This window comes from Semicossyphus pulcher, unplaced genomic scaffold, assembly GCF_022749685.1.
Source record: "Semicossyphus pulcher isolate SPU_LCO1_2020_fin unplaced genomic scaffold, fSemPul1.0.p SCAF_1, whole genome shotgun sequence".
Lineage (NCBI taxonomy): Eukaryota > Metazoa > Chordata > Actinopteri > Labriformes > Labridae > Semicossyphus > Semicossyphus pulcher.
In genome coordinates, this window is record NW_027211603.1 from 20,549,296 (window position 1) to 20,570,131 (window position 20,836).

The following is a 20,836-nucleotide window of genomic DNA, read 5'->3' on the forward strand; positions in this document are numbered from 1 at the left end:
ATGAGAAGGCGAAGGGGGCGGGGCTGACATAAAGACAGAGAGACAGTAAAAGAAGAGAGATAGAAGGAGGAAAGAGAGGGATGAGCATAAACGCAGACCATGATCTGTGAAGGATGAATGAAGGTAATCTGTACATGTTGGCCCTGTTTATTTCATACGAAAGCCGTCAGCGCCCCCCAGTGGTCAAACAGTCACACAGCAGGAGAAGTATTAAAACACTTATTACAGTTAATAAAACGGCACATGCTAGATAAAAGTTTATTACAAAAGTTTCACATTAATAATTATCTAGAGGTGACTGCAGCATATGGGTCAGATGTGTATTCACTTTTTAACTCAAGGTAGACATGTCAACAATGAGTATACAGTTTTTGTTTCTATTCAAATTCAGCTGACGTTTTGCAATAATACTGTTGCTTATTGTAATACAGGCAGACTTCCGTTCAACATTATAACATTCTGTCATTTCACAGTGCATTCATTGACTGCATAGAAATGTAGTGAAACACATAAAGTAGCACACTCTAAATTAAGCTTACAATATTATACTGGATCTTTGGTTTACCTCCTAAGTTAAAATACATGTAACTTCACAGCCTAAACAATTTCTCCAAGTGCTTTAGTAAAAATAAATTAACTATAACACTATGAAAAACCCTATAAAACACCATTTTACTATGTTTGGTAAAAATTGCAAGAACTGCAGGTCGACACAAAAAGTACACTAACACACGGCTCTTAAGTAAGACACATTCAAAACTACTCTCATTTCATCCTCCAAAAAACATAAGAAATGATACAAAACACTGATAAATAATGACATAAATAATGATCGTGCCCTTTAAAAGTGGAAGGCGAAAACCAGCTTCCCGCTGATTTTCTTTGCTGCTTGTTTACCGAATGATGCAACAGCTTGAAACCACTTGTGCTGAATCAGTGATTCCACCAGAACGTAATAAACAACATGTTATAATATAATAACGTTCACTTAACTCCAAATGAAACATTTTTGTGGGTAACAGTAACCTGACCCTGTTGCTCGCACTTTGGCATAGCTGTCCCATCATTTCCCTGACACCTCTGTGCTGCCCAGGCTACATCTGGTTTTCGTTATACTGCGGGCTGGAGTACGGCTCCTGCATGGCTCCGGCAGCTGCACCCATGGCCGCCTGCTGGACGTGTGGGTTCTTCCAGGCTCCTGTGGCCCACTCCTCCTGAGCTTTGGACATGCTGGCCCCGCTGCCACGGTAGTAATTGTGGATCTGCAGGCAATGAATGCATCGCATGTTATGTCCAACAAGCCTTCATGTGTGGAAGGACAGTGAGTTAAAGTTCTCACCTAGAGTTTTACAGTGATGCAAACTTATTTCCTGATTAGTGGATCTGTTTAAGGAATACAGAGTTTAAGGTGCAGATGAGGGTTGAATTTGGATGTTTTACCACATATATATGGTATATGTGTAATGTATTCCCTTGTTTTTGCCTCTTTTTTTGTATATTGTCTTTCTTTGGTATTCTAGGATGCCTAACGATGCCTAAGGTCTACAACAACCGTGTCTCTGCGGCTGGTTGTGTGGGTTGGTCTGGTTTGCTGGGGTGTTCCGGGCTTGCCGTTGTCTGTGCTCAGCAACCACTATACCTTTTACCTTTTGATGTCTTCTGTTTTCTGTACAGTGTCTTTTTATATTTTATGTTCCTATTTTATATGCTTGTCATGTATGATTTTGCTTATGTTTTTAATCTTAAGCACATTGAGTCTGCGCCTGTGTGGTACATAAATAAACTTGACTAACAACATCGGGCATAGAGATTGCTGAAAAGAACTTTCAGCTAACTTGGATGCATTTACATCTGATTGGTGTTGATTAATGTACATAGTACCTTTTTTTTTCTTTTTCTTTTTTTTCCTAGCAATTATGTCAAAATTAAAAATGCATGTTCATTGATAGAAAATAATATCACAGGTTAATTAATCCAGGATTGACATATATTGATTCTCTTTTCTAACACTATACCATAAAAACGTCTGTCTGAAGACAGTGTGGAAGCTACAGACAATGACAGAGAGTCGAGTCACATAGAAATGCACATGTTAGATTCTTACCCTGGTGAGAGCGATGAAGGACAGTGAGGCCACTGCAGTGAACATGACAGTCGGGACCAACATGATGAGAGCTATCAAGATATTATAGCTGAAGAAGGAGATGGTTGCCAACCAGCCACTGAAAAACACACAGATGACAATTAACAACATTTATCACAAATATTAATGAATGTTAGACTAAGAACACAAGTTGATCTATAATGATCTGTTATTGACACTGAACATCTGGATGCTAAATGCCAGTTATTCAGTGAACTTTAAGAGCTGCTATATAAAGTTTAAAAGTTTTACAGCTCATACATGATGATATACAAGCGCACATGGTGACATTTATAAACTTTATGGAGGCTGTCATAATATTAATTCCTGATCATCAGCCTGAGTCGGCTGACATTTTGAGGGTCTCTTTAACGGCCTCTCAAAATCTAATAACAGGGCGATCATAAAATTTATATGAGGGCAATTTCTGATGTTCCATCACTGTCATGTTCATGAGAGCAGCGAGCAAGGTGTTCCTAAAGTACCTGGACTTTGTGCTTGAGCTCTAAACGTTTCATTTAAAAGCAGACTGTAATCTTATTAAAACAACTTAATGTGAACTTCTGTTGCATAACAATTAATTTAGAACTTTTAAATTTTGGAAGAAAACTGTGAACTTTAAGCGATGAATGCTGGTGCTGGAGTTGCACTAGACTGGCTTGCTCTCTACACCTCAGTGAAGTGGCACTCACATGAACATGTTTTTGTCTTATTTTAGTACATTTTTTCAAAATGAGACAACACAGTGAGTTCCAGCACTGCAACATAAAGACTTGCCCTTGACATAATTGACATTAAAGTAAATGTTTATGAATCACCTGAAACATTTTTCTTTTTTCAAGGACTCAACACAAACAGAAATCATCTGAATGAAAGAAATGATAAACATGCAAAGAAAACTGATTTCTAACTTTAATTCTCTACATCCTGACTCGTGTGAGTAAAATAGGAATCATAAAAAAAAATCTAAAGCGAAACATTTTGTACACATTTTCAGTTTCTAATTCTCACCATACTCCCCATCCAGGGATGCCGATGCATTGGATGATGCTGATGCCGACTTGGGCCATGAACACAAAGAAGAACTGCATGAAGTTGAAGGAGCTGTCGGTCCTAAGAGGGGGAGAAAAGGATGACCTTGTCAGGAAAGTGTACTGGCCTGTGGGCCTCTTGCCCTGCGTCGGGACTGGTGACAGTGTGGCAGAGAGAAGGATCCTCTCTGGTGCTGTGATGTCAGAGCGTGGCAGCAGCACTCTGTCTGCGGTCCGTCCCTACCGGCCTCTCTGTGAGTTATACTTATTTTTCTTTCTTCCTTAAATGATGTATTCCGTGCATCATCATCTGAAAAAGACACCTCAGCTGTCCCTGATAATTAATCCAAGAAGGTAAAAGGAGATGCTGAAAACATGCTGGTGCCACATAGTGTGTCACCTCATGACAGGGAAGATCTCCATGCAGCACAGGATTTCTAAATGACTCTGCCCTTCAGTAAAAGAACAGAGGGGATGTTCTGGGTGGCCTTTAGTCTCCAGTCTCAAGTAACATTTATAGAAATAGAATATTTTTTTGACTTGTTCGGTGTGTGGATATGTAAAGAAGGGAGACCAGACCCAAACAGTCTTAATAAAGAGCTTGTAAATAAGTACATAAGCACATGTCTAAGCCAGACATGTTCTCTTATACCCCTTTCCCTTTCAGCCCTGGGAAGACCCGTTAATAAATGCAGATTGTCTCTTTTCCCATTTCCAGTGGAGGGTTAATAAACAATAGTACGCACAAAGAACTTACATTATACTCTTTGGTAAGCAGCATGGAGGCCAGTGAAGATTTTATGGTGGTTGGGTCTTTATTGTATCTATTATTTAGTCTGTTTATCAAACTCTGCGTGACAAATTTGGCACGATGTTCCAGCGCTGCTTGGACGGAGATGGGCAGAATTTGTAGCTGAGATGATAGCGGAGATTAGCGTATCAAAACGGGTTTTGTGTTCCCATCGATGCCGATCGGAGCCGAGGTGATAATTACCCGGGTCTACTGCAGAGTCATTTGATCCAGGTCTGAAAGCCGACTGTAACCTTTGCCACTAAGTAAAAAAGCCGGGTGTAAGCGGGTTTTTTGGACCAGTGGGAAAGAGGCTTAAGTCACCTGGCGTCAGTTGATAACAAAGAGTACATGTCCAGTATACTGTATATGTACACAGATACTGTCTCTGTTAAGTAGATAAATGCACAAAAGTAGCTTTTAACTCCCCTGAATATTAACTATTGCAACATAACATGAAGTCAAAATTGTGTATTTGCTTTTATAGAATATTTCTGTTATTACTGTCACTGGTTAAAACTGTGCAAACACAAATCACAACTTTATAATGAGTCGCACTTTAAATGCCACTTTGATCTTCATATTTGACTCACTTGAAGGCCTTGTAGATGGCCCTGAACCAGCACACGTAGGAGCAGGGAGTGAACATGAGCAGCCAGATGATAGCCAGCCCGAAGTTGGTCACGCCCCCACCGCCAAACATCCAGGCGAAGCAGCCGATGAGATTCACCGCAAGAGTAGCACTGTTCACTTTAACACCAGAACAGACGTTTAGATTTTAGGTACAGATTAAAAAATGTATCTATAAGGTACACATACACAAACATGCACATGCAGAAAAGAGTGGGCAGCATGCATTAACTGAATCTGAATTATGTAGCTGCGGTGATTAACTCACAATACAGCGTGTGTTCCCCTAATAGCTTTTTTTCAGATGTCCTTATCTATAAATTCTGACTAATATAATGAGGCTGCAGATCTCCTTGCTTAGGCTGCACACAGTGCTTATTGGAGCTCTGTATTTTGGCCCCATCTTTCCTCTCCAAACTGGCTTTGAGAGCTGATCAGCCTCAAATTTGTGGCCATAGAAATAATGCAGAGTGCTTCACAAGATAATTACGCGGCCAATCACAGCTGCAACATGACGGCTATTAAGGAACACAGTTTAATGTCTTAGATACACAACAGAAGAAAAGCTGCTGGCTGCTTTGACTTTCACACATGATGGTAGAAAAATAACAAGAAACGGCGTACAAGCTGAAGAGTATGAAGAAGAAAATGGCAAATCCAAGAGATGCAGAAGGTTTTAAAAAGCAGATTTAAATACCTACTACCTGTTTATCGTTTATTAAAAAAGACGAAGCCTGCGGACAGAAAAGAGCTCAGTCACAATTCTAAACAGTTGAGTGTAAAAGACAGCAGGTATATCAGAGAGGGAAACCACGCTGGAATTGCTTCATTCAGCCAAAATCAGCTGCAACCTTGTATGATTTGTTTTCATACTGTTAATTGGCTTATTGCCTTATTTCCACACTGCCAGGTTTGTGTCGTTGCACCTGTGTAAATGTCGCAGTAGATTTGGGCTGTTTCTTGTCGCTCTCCCCTTCATGGACGGGCAGAGAGCCTCCAGACCAGAGCAATATCACAGGCATCATTGTGCTGCTTGTTTATGGTGTAATAAACTTTGATGAAAGTGCTTCCGGCAAAAATTGTTAAACACCATTTCAATGTTAACTGCCCTGCTCAAACCAAGGCCATCTGGTCAGTGCTGTGACTCATTAGCAAATAAACCAGTCATGATAACAGCCAATAAAAAAAACCAAATCTTTGTGGACCAAGGGGACCCTTGTAAACCACTGCCCTTCTGTTACACTGTACTTCTTATCGTGAGTTACAGGCGGGAAGAAGGTTTATACGACCTCAAGGAAAATTTGGATGACTTTCTTTTACTTTTAAAGGCGTCTGTTAATATAAAGTCAGGTAGAGAAAGTTTCATAGATGAAACTTAAGCTCAAGTTTGTATAGTAGCCTAATGCAATTATAATAGATTTGAAATCCAAACCACTTTTATAACAATATAACATGACTTGACTTACACATCCACAGGTGGTACATTTTCTTGCACATGCTGCGGTGCTGTTCAGGGATCTCCTCAAAGTCCTGGTAGAAGCAGGGCTTCAGAGGGATGAAGCCAGGCAGCGGGGGGAAATTCGGCTCTGAGACAAATAATTTACAGTTAGACATGGTGGGTTGCATTTTTTCTTTGCCAGTATATTGCTTTCTAGTTACTGACCTGCCATGTGGGAACCGTGTAGAGCTCGCTGTTTAGATGTACTCCTTCCTTATTGTCTTGAGCCTGCAAATAAGAAGAAAAAGGAGGTTAGGACTAAGAGTGCAGCTGACTTATTCTTATAGCCCTTGTGTAACATGACTGGTTATTTGGAATTATTTTATGCATGTCACAAGAGTGGGAACAACATAATTTATGGGATAAAGGTGTTTAAACAGAAGGTGCTATAAGCTAAGCTAACACGTCCTGCCGGGGGATTTAAAGTGTGAGCCCTCCAGACACCGTCTCAACGCTGCTGAGAAGATTTTAACGACTGAATCCTTCCGGTTTCAGTTAATACCAATAATAAATGCTCTCATACACCACCCAGATGACACGCTTTTTGCACACAAACTCAAGCTACAGTAACACGTGCCAGCAATACTCGCTGTATATGAACGAAGACAGGGTATTTGACAGAGAGCTGGCCATCATGAGGAGGAATTACGGATTCAACGGAGAACATAATCTGCTTACCTCCTCCAGAGAGCCGCCGCCTCCCTCCTTAAAGTCCGCAGTCTCCTGTAGAAACGTCACAGCGTGTCGAATAGAGTAAGCAATCAGTCAGAGGATATCTGCCAGCTAAACTATTACACTATAATAATACTTTCTTCTGCACAGCATGAGCACAGCGATAAATCCCAACTATCCCAGCCCTCGACCAATCAGCGCGCTTGATTCCGCTGTCACTTTGACTCAGACCAATAGGCAGATTACTCTAATCCTTGACGTTGTATTGTTGACCCAATGGCTGCGTAGCTCTCTGTCCATGGTGCTGAACCTCACCTAAAGCCTTCACAAAGTGGCGTTAAACTGCAAACTACCATTTTAAGTAACAGTATTATTAATAAACAGGACTTTAGATAAAGAGTTAATGTGCCATAAGAGACGCTGTCTAACCTCTAATCAGACTTTTGTGCTGATTTGTGGCTGGATGTTTTATATTTTGATGGCATGAGCTGCAATTAATATACTTGTAAAAAATATATAAAATGTATATAGTAAGGTATAATTTATTTATTTTTTTTAACTAAATTTAGTGCAGCAGCAGTGTCAGAAATAAGTGTTACCCCTGGTTAATTAAAGAATGTGCTAGAAGTAATTTCCTGTAAATTGTGCAAAGATAGCTACATGATACTCCATTTGATACAGGACCATTTGTCAAATCGCTGCCAGAACTTGAATATGAGGCTTGAGTTTGTTTCTGACCTAAATACCTAATTGACCGCAGCTCTCCTGCAGGGGGTGCTGTTTCACTGCGGTGATTGAATCTGAGAGGAAGGTGTAATTAAGTTGAAGCCACAGGAATTAATCTCTTGGCAGTGAACAGACTTGTTGGCATATTAAAGTCTTGTATCCTGAAATTAACATAAAATTACCGTTCAATTAACAGACAGTAATCCAATCCAAAAAGTAGACGTACAGAAAAGATTAAGGGTGTGAATACTTATGCAAGGCCCTTCATTTCACTGTAAAAGTAAGGTAACAGACACTCTTACAGATATAAGACATTTGTTCTAATATTGATACTGATAGAGGGAAACAGCAACAAAAAAGAAACAATAGGAACTAAAGAGTTATTTTGATCTTCAGATTTTATAAAAAATGTCTATACTGAAATAGCAGCATACGGCCCTTTCCGTATTTTTAAGCTACGCAGCACCTCAACAATGCACCTGCTTGCTGTAAGAATACTGTTAGACAAAGTGGACAAAAGTAAAATGCTGCTTGTAGCATCCATCTTTCCAGATGTCAATTTTTAAACCATCTATCCTGGTCAGGATCCTTTCCTTTCTTAGCTGTCACTGGGCAAGAAGCAGGAAGTCCCTGGATGGATCACCTTTCACTAGGCCTGGCTCCGAGTTTCAATTTCAAGTAAGGACACTAAGAGGAAACCAATTTTAGGGTAGGACACTGAAGGTACCGCAAAGAATTGTGGTCTGAACTGATGGGGAGAGACTGACCTGATACCAGAAAAATTTAATTATAACGTAGCCCAAGAAAAAGAGCAAACATAAAACGTTTCCTTTTTATTAACTGGTATCAAGGCCACAGCGTATGCAAAGTTGCAAAGCTGGCCCTTCTCTCTCCCCTTACCTCTCACTGTCACTCCCACCAGTCTCTCATTTTCCATTCATTCTCTCCATTATTATTCATCAGTAAGAGTTACAGTCTAGACGTGTTTCTGACAGGTTGTTCTAAGGCCACTGTGACATAGACTCAGTTGGCTATAAGTGGTCTCTCTATCTTTCCTCTTTGTCTGTATTTCCAACTGAGGTCTCTCATTCTGCCTGTCGAGTCGCTACGCCAAACAAGACAGCCATTGACAGGACCATTGAGATGAGCTTCTTCCTAAGGCCTGGCAATCTTCAACTGATAAGTTAATAAGGGCTGCTTCTTTCAGGGAGTAATGGTCCTACTCTGCATTAATACAACCCACCTTCTCCCTCCCACCCCAGCTCACCAACACTGTATCACTCAGCATGGATTACAAGTGAGTTTTCCCAAGATGGCATTGCTGCACAAAGAGTCTTTTCTGGGTCCCCGCTGCTACGTGCTTTGTCATCGTCCTGGATGGGAAACGGACAGAAGGCAGGATATTAAGTACCGAGTAAGACAGCGAGATAACAAGACTGGTCGGAGGGCAAAATAAAGGAGGCAGAGAGAAAGAGAGAGGAAATGAAGGGTGAGAGACGGGCCTGACATCTTTGCAGCGTCTAGTTTGGATCAATTCCTTCTTTGCTTCCTGAAAACAATAATCCATAAATGACTCAAGATGAACACAATTGCATATTTAAATTGAATTCAAAATTGAATTAATCTTTGACTATCCAAATTTGTTATCGGGTTATTGACAATAATTAAATATCCATCGTAATTTGAGCCACAAATTCATTAAACCATGTCACATTTTGTCGCTTAATTGTGGAGGTACTACACTACCCCAACACAGTGGCATGACACACACAAACTCTTGCACACACACCCATCATACCCATCAGTCCACTTGTAATTGAACACATGAACACATTTATTTATCTTCATCACTGCGTGTGTAAATGCACTTTAAATGAGCTAAAAGTAAGTGTCTGTTGTTCAACACTCAATATCGCTGCTTGATGCTCTCAATCGCGGCCCAGCGCCAGTTGTACCCCGGTGTCATTGTCCTCCAAAAGAAAAAACATTTGCCCAGTCACCCCCTAAGCCCATGTGCCACCGTTGTCGTGGTTTCTATGGAGATGCTTTCCTCCAGACCAAGCATGTGGAGGGCAACCCTCCAGCGGAAGGAGGTGGAATAACATTGTGGCGAGGCAATCATACACCAAGCTCATTTACATATCCAAACATGAACCATGGACCGTAGCACACAGTGTTTGTTCACTAAACAGTTCACAGTTGGTGACTGAACCCAGCTGGAAATGGGGCACAGATATATGATTATTGTTTTTATCTGCAAAAAGGTGAAGTTGACTCTCAAATTATCTGGACAAAGACAAGCTAAAAAAACAGACAAAAACGCAGATACAGTAAATCACAGTTCATCTCTCATCATGTAGAAAACATCTTTCTTTGTGCACTTGGATTGCTCAGCATTCTGAACACCGCTGCTCCCTTTGTAGCGCTGACATGAATGATGCATGCTTGTGTCTGGGCCTGATGTGTTCCCTCCCCCTCACCTCCAAGAGGGGGCACTGTTCCATCTGTCTGCGGCGTTTCCTTTTCAATTCAGGAGACGCTCTGCTGTCAGATGTAGCCGTGTGACTCTGACCTTGACAAAGATGAAAGACAGCCACCACGGATGCTACTGTACTCTGCATTCAAATACACAAACCTCGCAGACTCATGAGACAAAGACACAGAAGACAATGACACAGAAAATGTGAAGAAGCAAGGTGACAAATTACTTTTGTGAAACAACTTTATAACTGCTGTCACTGTTGGACAATTTGCTTTAAAATCTACTTTTGAAACTGCACTTGTCACATTCATAATATAAAGCTTAATAGAGCAACATCAAAGAAACTAGGATTATTTTCTTATTCCTTTAAATACTTGTGAAAATGAAAGGTTTTCTTATAAGCAGGCCTCACAATAATGGAACTGAAAGAAAGCTTAACATAATTAAGTACTCACCAGTGACAATGACTTCTATATAATCCAGCAGTGATCCCAAGCTACAGTACCAAACTTTGTGAGGATGACAGGAATGAACGTGAGTTTTCTTTATCATTGAAATACTCTATTCTATCACTCTAACATGGTCAAAGGAACACATAATGATACGTTAATTTCAAATAGAGACAAAAAACTAAACCTGATCCTTTGAGCGCTTTTTCGACACAACAAAAAAGCTGCCTCCTGATTATCCATGTATCATTTTGTCATATGAATACTTCAGTCCTCGCAGCACAGAGCGGCTAATGAAGCTCATAATGAAATCATTAATATACATTTTATTGTTCCTCGGAGAGATTTAGACTCATCTTGTCTAATAGTAACTACAGACTAGATCATTGTGCTTATGTTTACAATGAATCACCTGTAATGTCTTACAGCAATAACTGTAATATATGTATCACACAGCGTACGGTAAGAGTTCTTCAAGAATGCTGGTAATGAATAATAAGTGTATTATACGCTATAACATCAGGCAGGCCAAGACTGAAGTGGGGATAATCACTGGGGGCATCATCTCAGTAAATTTGTTTTCCTTGGCCATGAACATGCTCGTAAAATCCGCTCTGAGCCAGAGTGCAGAGGGCCTAAGATGAAATCCGCTAAGCACCAACCTCCCATCTCGGCCTTTACGGATGATCTGTCACCAGAGAGTTGGCACAGGTTGTAGGTGGATACTGTACCAGCAGGAAAGGCCAGGAGGAGTTTCAAACCAACATATTCTACATCACTGATGCTGAAGAGGGGAAAGGAGGACACCTTACATTTCAGTATTTGAGGCTTTAACCCCACCATCACAGCACAGAGAAGTCAGAAGAGAACTTTGGACAGGCGTTTGACAGCACCCCGAGGGATACATCATCCGTCTGATCCACCTAACCTGCTTTGATTTGGAGTTTTAGCTGAAAGTAGTGAAAGCATGGCTGTGCCAGCATGGCAATCAAACCTGAATCCTATGACCACTCCAGTTGTTGAAGGTGCCAGCCTCCACGTTTTAAGTTCAACTCGGGGTTTGAGCAGTATCGCACTCTGAGGGCGAAACGCCACAGTGCAAGTGCAATCCTGATTCTTGAGAGGAGGAATTCAAAGTGAACTAGCGAGGTAGACCAGTTCAGGGACTTAATTGATACCAAGTCTAAGCTTAAATTGCAGACTTAGAAGGCTTTATGATGAGAGGTAAAACATCTTCAAGAACCTCAACCAAGTCCAGTTGCCCTTTTGGATTAAGCTTAGAATTACCATGACCTGGATAACCGAGAACCTTCACAGACGCTAGAATCTCAGCAAGGACTGAGGATATGGCAAGCAGTGGAAGCTGCTTCAGAGCGTAATTGGTGCAAGTAGGGACTCAGGGAAAACAGGTCTCAGTTCCTTTCAACATTTCCAGATTGACATTGTCGAGGAGAAGAACAAGCACTACCTGGTCCAGGGTGACATGACAGCACCAATAGAGAAGGAGAGGTCATGCAGGATGTTGGCTCAGGCTCTGAAGGTCACACCTTAGGGCGTATCCTCAGAAGCTAATCAAGGAACAAGGAGTGGAGTGATATTGTTGGTGCCATGATCAAGTCCTGTGGGTATTTGGAAAAACCACCAGCGCTGGAGTTGAGTCGAGCCAGCTTTTCCTCCTTTCATAGAGCAGGGGAGCAGCATGACCAGCAGTTAGAACGTCTACTGTCGGATCTTGAGAAACAGCTCAAGCTTCCTTGGCACATCACACTAATCCTTTTGGGGTTATTCTTTTGCTCGAATCCTCCAGGCAAGTTATGTTTCTGTTGGAGTTGAGGCTGCTCTGTGAATACAGGAAAGTTTGCTTGAGGGCGAGGTGCTTTGCAGTTGAGGAAGTTTGGTGTAGGGGATTTGCAGCACGATTCCTGGCCGGAGCCTATGGCAGATTAGGCATCAATGTAGAGAGTAAAAGAGTCATCCCCGACACCAAACAGCAGAAAGAGCCTTAAGATTCTGTGGCTACAGAAAGAGGAACCCTGGGTGGACTAGTTATCTTGCCATCAGGACACGAGCTGAGGTCTGATCAGCCTCAACTGGGCCACCTGGGTTTATGATGCGGACAGACTTGATGTTCCCAAGCGCATCGCTGAAGATGTGTCCAGAAGAATCAGATGTATTTGTTCATCAGTTACAGAAACGTTACCATGAAAAGACAAATGCAATGTATTCTGATAAAAGGCAGATTGCATTTGTTCAGTGGATTTAAGGATAGTCTTTAAACAGCACACACTGGAAACAGGTTTGGTGATCTCCTCTCATGTAGCTATTTTAAGACAAGCATCTTCCTTTCACCCCGTATACAACAAGATGGACATTTTCTGGACTGCAGCAGAGTCGCTCAGTTGCTCACCGTCCAATTACAGTATTGTCTGTAGTAGAAAAAAATCTAATTTGTTATCAAAGAAAAAAAGCAACTCCGACATACCTCTCAGTGCCAAGAAAAAGTACTAAAACCTCTTGCTGTTTGACTGGAGCCAGACAAGTTTACTATCCTAATTGGTCTCAGTGGGCAGAGCTTCAAATGTGTAAATAATTTCCTCAGCAATTGGGCTGCTCTGTCTTTGGCTATCCTGGTTTTCATTATCAGACCGTGAAAAGAAATCTGTGCCTGTTGGAATGATGTCCTGTTATCCTAACACATTACATATGGTAATGAAAGACTAATGTTCAATCACAGAGCAAACAATCTTACTCTTCATTTCAACCACATTACATGGGCAGCTATGTCTTTCAAGGGGAAACAAAATGCCGATGGGGTTTCAACAGTTTTGGTTAAAGGGAATCAGGTTACTTATGATTAGGAACATAGCTCGGAGCCGGTCGTACCCTCCACTGGATCAGCTTTAGTAGTTCTCATCTCACTTCATTTAATACTGTTGTACAGCTATAAATAAAGCATAATAAGATCACTTTTTCTGCACAATTTACATATGAATTGATTGATTGACGGCTGTTTGTCTGGACTGCTCTCACTGAAACAACACTTACACAATAATAATACAGTCCAGCAGCAACAGCACGCAATGATGAATCGAGGCACACGGCCAGAACTCTAGCGAAAAGTGAAGTGCCGACATTTTGTGACAAAATTGATCTAACACTATTTCTTATAAATGGTTTGTGCATTCAGATCATGGCACTTTTGTGGAGCGAATTGCGAGCAGCTGGTAGTTTGTGTTCATTATTCTACTGGAGCTGGGGAGGGAAAAAGGAGTAGCATGGAAATTACAGCTTGACCACAATCACAGAGGACACAGCGATGCTATTAGTTTTCCAATGCAATCACATGAGCTGATGGCCCAGACATTCGCTTTAATCAGACACCTGGGAAAAGCATCCATCCCATTTCATTTCATCAGCTCAGATCCATCACGGATCAGTGTTAAATGAATACAGAGCGATGAGAAATCGAGCTGAGTGAAATATTATAACCAAAGTGGAACTCCATCATTGTTTTATGACTTCCTGTCTTTCTTTAACATGCTGCAGGCGATATTGTATTCTGCTCCGACATGTTGGTGAAGCCATTTTTTTAAAACAAAAGGAAGCTGTTTTAAAAAGCACAAATGTTTCACTCAAATTCAAACAGTGCCAGATGACTCCATAATGGTCTGTAATAGGATTTCTTTTCATCCCCAAAATAAATTTTTTAGCCTGAGTGGATCTCACATCAAAAGGTGTGTATCCACTTTGGAACTTCAAAGAACATTTCATTATTTTACATTGCAGCTAGCCTGCCTTGATGTACATGCGTGAAGACTGCTTTAAAGCCATATCTGACTTGTTAAAGCCTTTGTGTGTTTGCCTCTCCCGCTCTCTCTGTGTATGCTGGTGAAGGCTGGGATGCTGCTGGTATCAGTGATGCTGAGAGTGCTGCACGAGGCGAGTCTTTGTCTGCTCGGGGAAAGGCTGGGCTCCAGCTGGCTCCCGCTATGTGCAAAAGTCAGTGGGTCCCTCAGCACTCAGTGCAGGAGGCGAGCTGGCTGATTGATTGGGATGCACACCACCAACACCCCACTCCCCCCAACCTTGTCCCCACCTCCTCCTCCTCCTCTTGCTCGGGGAGCACATGTGCCTCTTCTGCTCTCCATTTTTTTCCCACCCAGACCTGCTTTATTACACACGGGCGTTCTGCAGCCTTGCATACATATATCAGTGCACGTGCATAAACAAAGGTGCATGCAACCACACGCACACACACTGATGTAAAGTAAAGACAACAGGATAGCTTGATGAATGTGTGCACGATTAGAGCATGAAAATAAGCTCTGGACTGAGAAACGTGTATCTGGTTTTGTGTATGCTTATAAAAACAAACCACTGTCTGCAACACTGGGTTCATTCAGGGCAACATATTTGCAGTCGTTACAGACAACAGCTTAGCGTGACCATTCTGCATACTTCGCTTTAATCTAGCAGGGAATGAAGCATTACCCTAACGAATTCATCATTCCAGACAGAGGGAGAGAGAGAGAGAGGAGGAGAGAGAGGGCGCCTGGGGTTAAATATTTCTTGACAAATTAGATATTGCAAGTGTTTCTACGGCGTACTCGCTTTGAATGAATCCTCCAAGTGTCTTTGGAAAGCGTGGAGTTGGACAAAAAGGAGGAAGAAGGGGTGTGTTAGAATCACCGACAGCTTTTCAGGACTCCAGCGACGAGCAGCCAGCCAGCCAGTGTCTGGTGAACGTGCGCGCGCGTGTGCGTCCACTAGCATGTGTGTGTGTGTGTGTGTGTGTGTGTGTGTGTGGTGTGGACCAGCAGCCAACACACACTTAACATTCGTTCGCAACATGGCGTTGAAGCGCCGAGAGACACGACGGCTCTCCCCCGACTAATGCAACCTCTTCGTTAGGGAAAGCAGCGGGGACTGTTCACCAAAGAGACCTCAAACATTCACGGAGACTCCTTTACGCACCGGCGGAGACAATAGCGGATTCCAACATATGCATGTCGCTATAACGGTATAGCTGGTTGTATAGACGAACGCTGCTACCCCACTGGTGGAAATCAAAGGCTGTACATGGCGGTGGAGAGTACAATTTGGCTGTTCTGTCTTCTTTCGCTGTTTTGTGGTCCATCCAAGCAAGGTAACGCGCTCACTTTAATCATCTGCATGTTTTTCAGTGGGGTGCATGTATGAGGAAGCGGGTTTCTCGTGTTACATTAAAGTGCAGTTACTCACAACATAAGTGGGCTGTGATAAAAAGACAGGGGAAAGCTAGTGGGTGATTGTGCACCTTGCAGGGTACGTGCTATGTCCCCACGGTATTCTGTGTTCACCTCATGTGGCCTCTCCGGTGCGTATGAGGTAGGGGTGTATTGTTACTTCATGTGTGTCTCTCTTGGGACGCGCTGGAAGGCTTTTCTCGTAGTGAAGTTGCAGCAAATTGCCCAAAGGAGCAGCTCCCTGCACGGTGCCACAGAGCGGCCAGAGGGCTTTGAACCGAGCAGGGACGAGTCGGATCGAACAGGGGATGGGGCTCATTGTGGAGACATGTGGGCTCGGCCTCGGTGTTTAATAAGAGTGGAGCTCCCTGGAAGCAGCACGGTGTTAAATGTGTGGACAGCTTTGCCAATAAAATAGACCACAACTTTTCTCTCTCCGGTTAATAAGGACCGAGCTGCATGAGCATGAGCCGCCTGCTCAGAAAGTTCAGCTGTTGAGGGAAAAGTGATCATGAAAGGGACATCTCTTTCCGTGCACGATCTTAAAATAACTGTTTGAATGTGTGTGAAAGCAAGAGATGCACAGTAGCAGTTTTATTTCCCCAGACATTGCGGTGGCTTCTGAGAGTGCAGGGTGGAGAGGAAAGTCTGCCTGCCCACACAAGCGGCGACAAGTGGGTGAGAGAGTGGCCGCAGGATTACCATGACAAAGACCTGAGCAGAATATTGGAGGTTATACAGTTAAATGGTTTCGAGGGACAGGAAAGCAGTAAGAAAAGGCCATGCATTTATGTTCTTAAAACTTTTTTCACTACCAATAACATATGCACAAATGTTTTGTCCCATGAAATCACCTAAGACAACATTTGACACTGAAAAAGGTGAGAAACGGAACAGAAGTGAAGTAAAATATTCACAATCAATACCCCAGTTATCTTTGTACAGACCGTTAGAGGGTGAAACTTTCAAGTTCTGACAGCGAAATACAGGTTAAATGTTCATAGCTGCACTAAGCATAAGTTATAGGTTGTTATTGCTGCTTGGAGTTTGTCATGGAAGCAGACAGGTGGGACAGAGTGTCTGTGTGACTGACAGAGGGGGAGGGAGAGAGATGGCACACTACAGAATATCTCCAAGAGATGGCATTAATGCTCAGGCTGGCATCTAAATTACTCACTTACTAAAACTTATTTTAATCTACAGTGTTTCCTAGTTTAAATCACAGCCTCTAATGGCGGTTATTTTGATCATGAATGAATCACAATGAGAGTAATACACAGGTTTTGCTTCATGTGAAGCACCCAGACAGAGTCTCTTGCACTGGTTGTTTGGAAGTTCGACTTAGATTAGATCTTACATTGATGCCTTGTTCGTGGCTAAAACACCTCTTTTATGTCGACAGTCTTTGGTCTTTTGCTGTTGGCGATAGTTTTTCTTTTCCTGCAACACGTATGAGCACAAATTTTCCTCACAATTGCTTCATGTCTCAGTCATCAGTATTTTATCCTTCTCTTCTGTCTGGAGATTGCCTACACATAGTTATGCTGCTGCTGCTCCAGCCCCAGTATGACACACTCTGCAGTGATTGCTACCTGTACAATGATGAGAAATAAAGCAATATTCTGCACAAGGACTGGTTAGCGGGAGAAAAAGTCAAGTGTGGCAGAGTGAATATATCAGAAAGTGCTTCTGCGCATCCAGGTGGAGCACAACTTTTCCTTTGAGATATACTGTAATTTTATCATATAACTTCCATTATCCACTGTTCAATTATGCATAGAAAGGCCTTAGAGAGGAGGGGACTAGAGGTATGCCTCCTCGACTTCAATCTGATATAGTGGGAGAAGGTCAGAGGATACAATTTATATAGAGTTAGATTAGCGTGCCCTGCGGACTCCAGCAGAGACAGAATAAGGTATTACTCCCCTTGAGATCCTCCTGACAGGAGAGTGAGTGGCACACTGCGGGCGATCACATCCACATGATGAAATCTCTCACAGGTAAATGGCCATTGTGATGGAGGTTGTCTGCGAGAAGAGTGAAGAGGAAATTGATTTCTTTACAGCGTGAAATTTATCACTGAAAGTTGGAAGCAAACAGTTTTGACATTTGGTCGTCGACTAAAAGCCTTTGAATTGTTAAAATATCACGTCTTTGAAATGACGAGAACATATAGAAAATCACAGACTTAAATCTAAAATATAAAGTGCTCAGAGCAGAAGACACATTTGTATTGACAAGCTCTGACATATGAGTATTTATCATCTGTTATTACTACATAATCACGACCCGTAAACTACACAGTCACTGCGGGTGACTCAGTGCGTGTTTTCCCGTGTGTGCGTTTTGTTGGGTTTAGAAAGTGGAGCGTGAATGTCGTGGGTGTTTTCCTAGTTGTGGGAACTGAGGCTGGTGGGTGGGGGCTGGGGGTGATTCTGGGACAGGGATGAATTGGCGGGCGCTGGTGGGGCGAATTTGAGGGCAAGGGCCACGGCTACATCCACAAACAAAGAGCCTGTTTTGTCCATACGAAAGATCAAATGAAAATATGTCAGCTCCACTTCACACATCACAAGCAAATGAATGAAAGCAAAGTGCCTGAGTGTCTGTGTGTTCACAGTCTGCACGGTTATTAAAGGACATAATAGAAACAAATATTTGCTCTCCTGCGAGACTTTATGAGCAAATGAATGTGATTATTGTGCAGCCTCTGGCCTTTTTATATGCACTTGAAAACTGTAAACACAGTCACAGTTTCATGGTGAAGTGTTCGCGCTTCACTGCCTGAGAATGTCACACGAGATCAACCACCCTAAATGCATCTAAAGTTTAAAATAAAAATAGTCTATTAACACCGTCAGAGTTTACAGTAACACTTATTAAAAAGTCTCCTCCTCAGTCCTCGCCATTTCATTTTCAGAAAGTGATATGCCTTGATTAAGGGTAAAGTAAGGGTAGTTACTGGATTTTTAACATGGCAGTATTGTCTCACTGCATGGATGCCAAGTTTCAGTCTTTTATTATGTAAATTATTACAGTCATATTGCTAGCATGATAAAAAGAAAATGGCTTTTTAAGCCAACTTATTGGTGGTGAGTCTGTCTCTGATGGCACGAGCGCAGGTCACATTACAACAAAGTTGAAGGCATCATTATTTAATTTAAATGTAAAACTCATTTACATCCAGTTGGTGAAGGGGCTGCATCACTTTTATGTACAAGTTGCACTGTTTGAAATACCTGTACTGATTCAAGAGTGTCTGAACTGCACCTTGACAGAAAACTTTTTCTTATCCAACAGACGTTTTCTGGTAGGGGACATGATTTACAGCTGAAAAATGAGAAGCAGTAAACTCACTATCAATACGTCCCAGGGGCTCACCTCATCTTTTACCATACAGAACGATATATTGTGAACTAGATTTGTAGTGAAACTAGTGCTAAAATCACAGTAATCTGCAACGTGCTAGTTTAGGCGCTATGATAACAACTAGTACATCACCACTGATTTAATCTGAACAATTAAGAACACATACTTCATCGTGGTTTCCGTTTTCGCCGCTCACGTTATGTTCACTCATGTCGTTGATATTTACCATTTTCTTATGCTTACACGACGTCTGCGCATATATCCCGTTACTGCTCACTAAGTACAAGTAATCATTGACAAATGCTATAGACTTGATTTACATTAAGGTTACTCACAATGCACCCCAAACATCTCTGCATCATTATATATATATATTTTTTTCCCCAGACTTTCCACTGTGTTAGTTCTTTTTTGTGATAAAAGTTTCACAGTGATTGACTCAGTTACAATCACATTTGATTTAATACTTTTGCTAACAGTTTATTTGTATCTGTGTCAGGGTGATGAGAATGTTTTGTTCATGTGTTATAATCAGAGCTCCTATTCATTTATTTTGGTGCTACAGAAACAATATTTTATTTGAATTTTGTATGTCATGCAGAGTTGTTTTCTAATTAATTTTTCAGATTTGCAATTTTATTCTTGAAGTTTTAGATATATTTTGAACAAACGTGAATATATCTGTTAATTCTCACCATATCATGCCAACATCAAACACAAGTTTAACACTGCAATTTCTCAAGAACCAAATATTTTATTGGGGACCCATTCAATTTCCCAGGGGCCCACTCAAACCTGTGGGTTCCAGGGACTCTCTACATTGAAAACCTATCAACATCACTGTTATTTTAAGTCTTATTTTCAGTTTGCTTTGTGATCACCTCACTACCAACGTCTGTGTAATTTCAGCTGGAGAAAGGATTAAATTACAGGCTTGATATTGATGGATAACTCTACAACTCTACAATCTACTGTAGTCCCTTGAGGGACTGTTTAATGCAGAATAAACATAGTTATTCCTCCAATATTCTCAGGTCAGACGGGGTCACCTCAGCTCGGTTCATACAAAGTTACTATTTCCTCCAAACACCCGAGGAAAATCTGCCTGTGGGAATCCTGCTGCTGAAGTGACCCTGTGCAGTGTTGGTGGGAGGGAAATGTTTTTTTGAGTCAACCATTTATTCCACAAACTACAGCATGCAGGGTCCTCTGGGGCGAAGTCCATTCTCTAGCTTAAATGTCATGGAAATGTATAGTTACACAAGAGGTTACATTTTTTGCTTGGCACAGTGTCAGAGGAAGATATTTTCAATCTAGTGAGGGGTGGTTTTTACGTGTTACATTTCATGAAATTGAAAGTTTACATTTTTTTTAAAAACTCATTGCTTTCCCCTTTTCTCGTCAATATGTCACTCCCAAGCAAGAAGTTAAACTGGTGTAAAACACAAGAGCTACGCCAAGTAAGATCAAATGCTAAAATGCTTGTGAAAGTACATCATTCATTGTTGGACAATCTAAACAAAATACTATCACAACATTTAACCCTGTAAGATAACAGACAGTTGCAAAAGAAATGGGATTGAAATTCAAACGAAGGCTGTGTTGAACAATGAAGTTTTTTAACGTCAGTCTAATACTATAGGCTATCAATTGACCGTATTCACACGGTGGCCATTTTCCTCTCCTACCATGCTCAGGGTTGAAAGCTCAAATATTGTTATAATGTCATATTGTTTTCAGCCTGTCAGTTGTATAAATTTAAGTTTTTATTGACAAATCATAATAATTTCAACACTTCAACTGACAAGCAACTAACAAGAC

General features: G+C 41.6%; 2 protein-coding genes across 2 annotated transcripts in view; one reads left to right on the forward strand and one right to left on the reverse strand.

Annotated features, from left to right (window-relative positions):
• Positions 1-242: 242 nt before the first annotated feature.
• On the reverse strand, positions 243-6,829 carry LOC138590768 (secretory carrier-associated membrane protein 5-like). Its single transcript, XM_069661128.1, has 7 exons — positions 6,771-6,829; positions 6,258-6,320; positions 6,061-6,180; positions 4,558-4,714; positions 3,155-3,256; positions 2,105-2,222; positions 243-1,262 (listed from the first exon to the last, which is right to left on the reverse strand). Exons 2-7 carry the CDS (start codon positions 6,262-6,264, stop codon positions 1,095-1,097), a joined length of 672 nt encoding a protein of 223 aa, XP_069517229.1. The 5' UTR covers positions 6,265-6,320; positions 6,771-6,829; the 3' UTR covers positions 243-1,094.
• An 8,671-nt stretch (positions 6,830-15,500) lies between these two features.
• Positions 15,501-20,836, forward strand: part of igdcc4 (immunoglobulin superfamily, DCC subclass, member 4) — a 54,125-nt gene continuing 48,789 nt past the window's right edge. The window contains exon 1 of the mRNA XM_069662746.1: positions 15,501-15,567. Coding sequence (XP_069518847.1) covers positions 15,501-15,567 — 67 coding nt within the window. The remainder of the gene's footprint in view (positions 15,568-20,836) is intronic.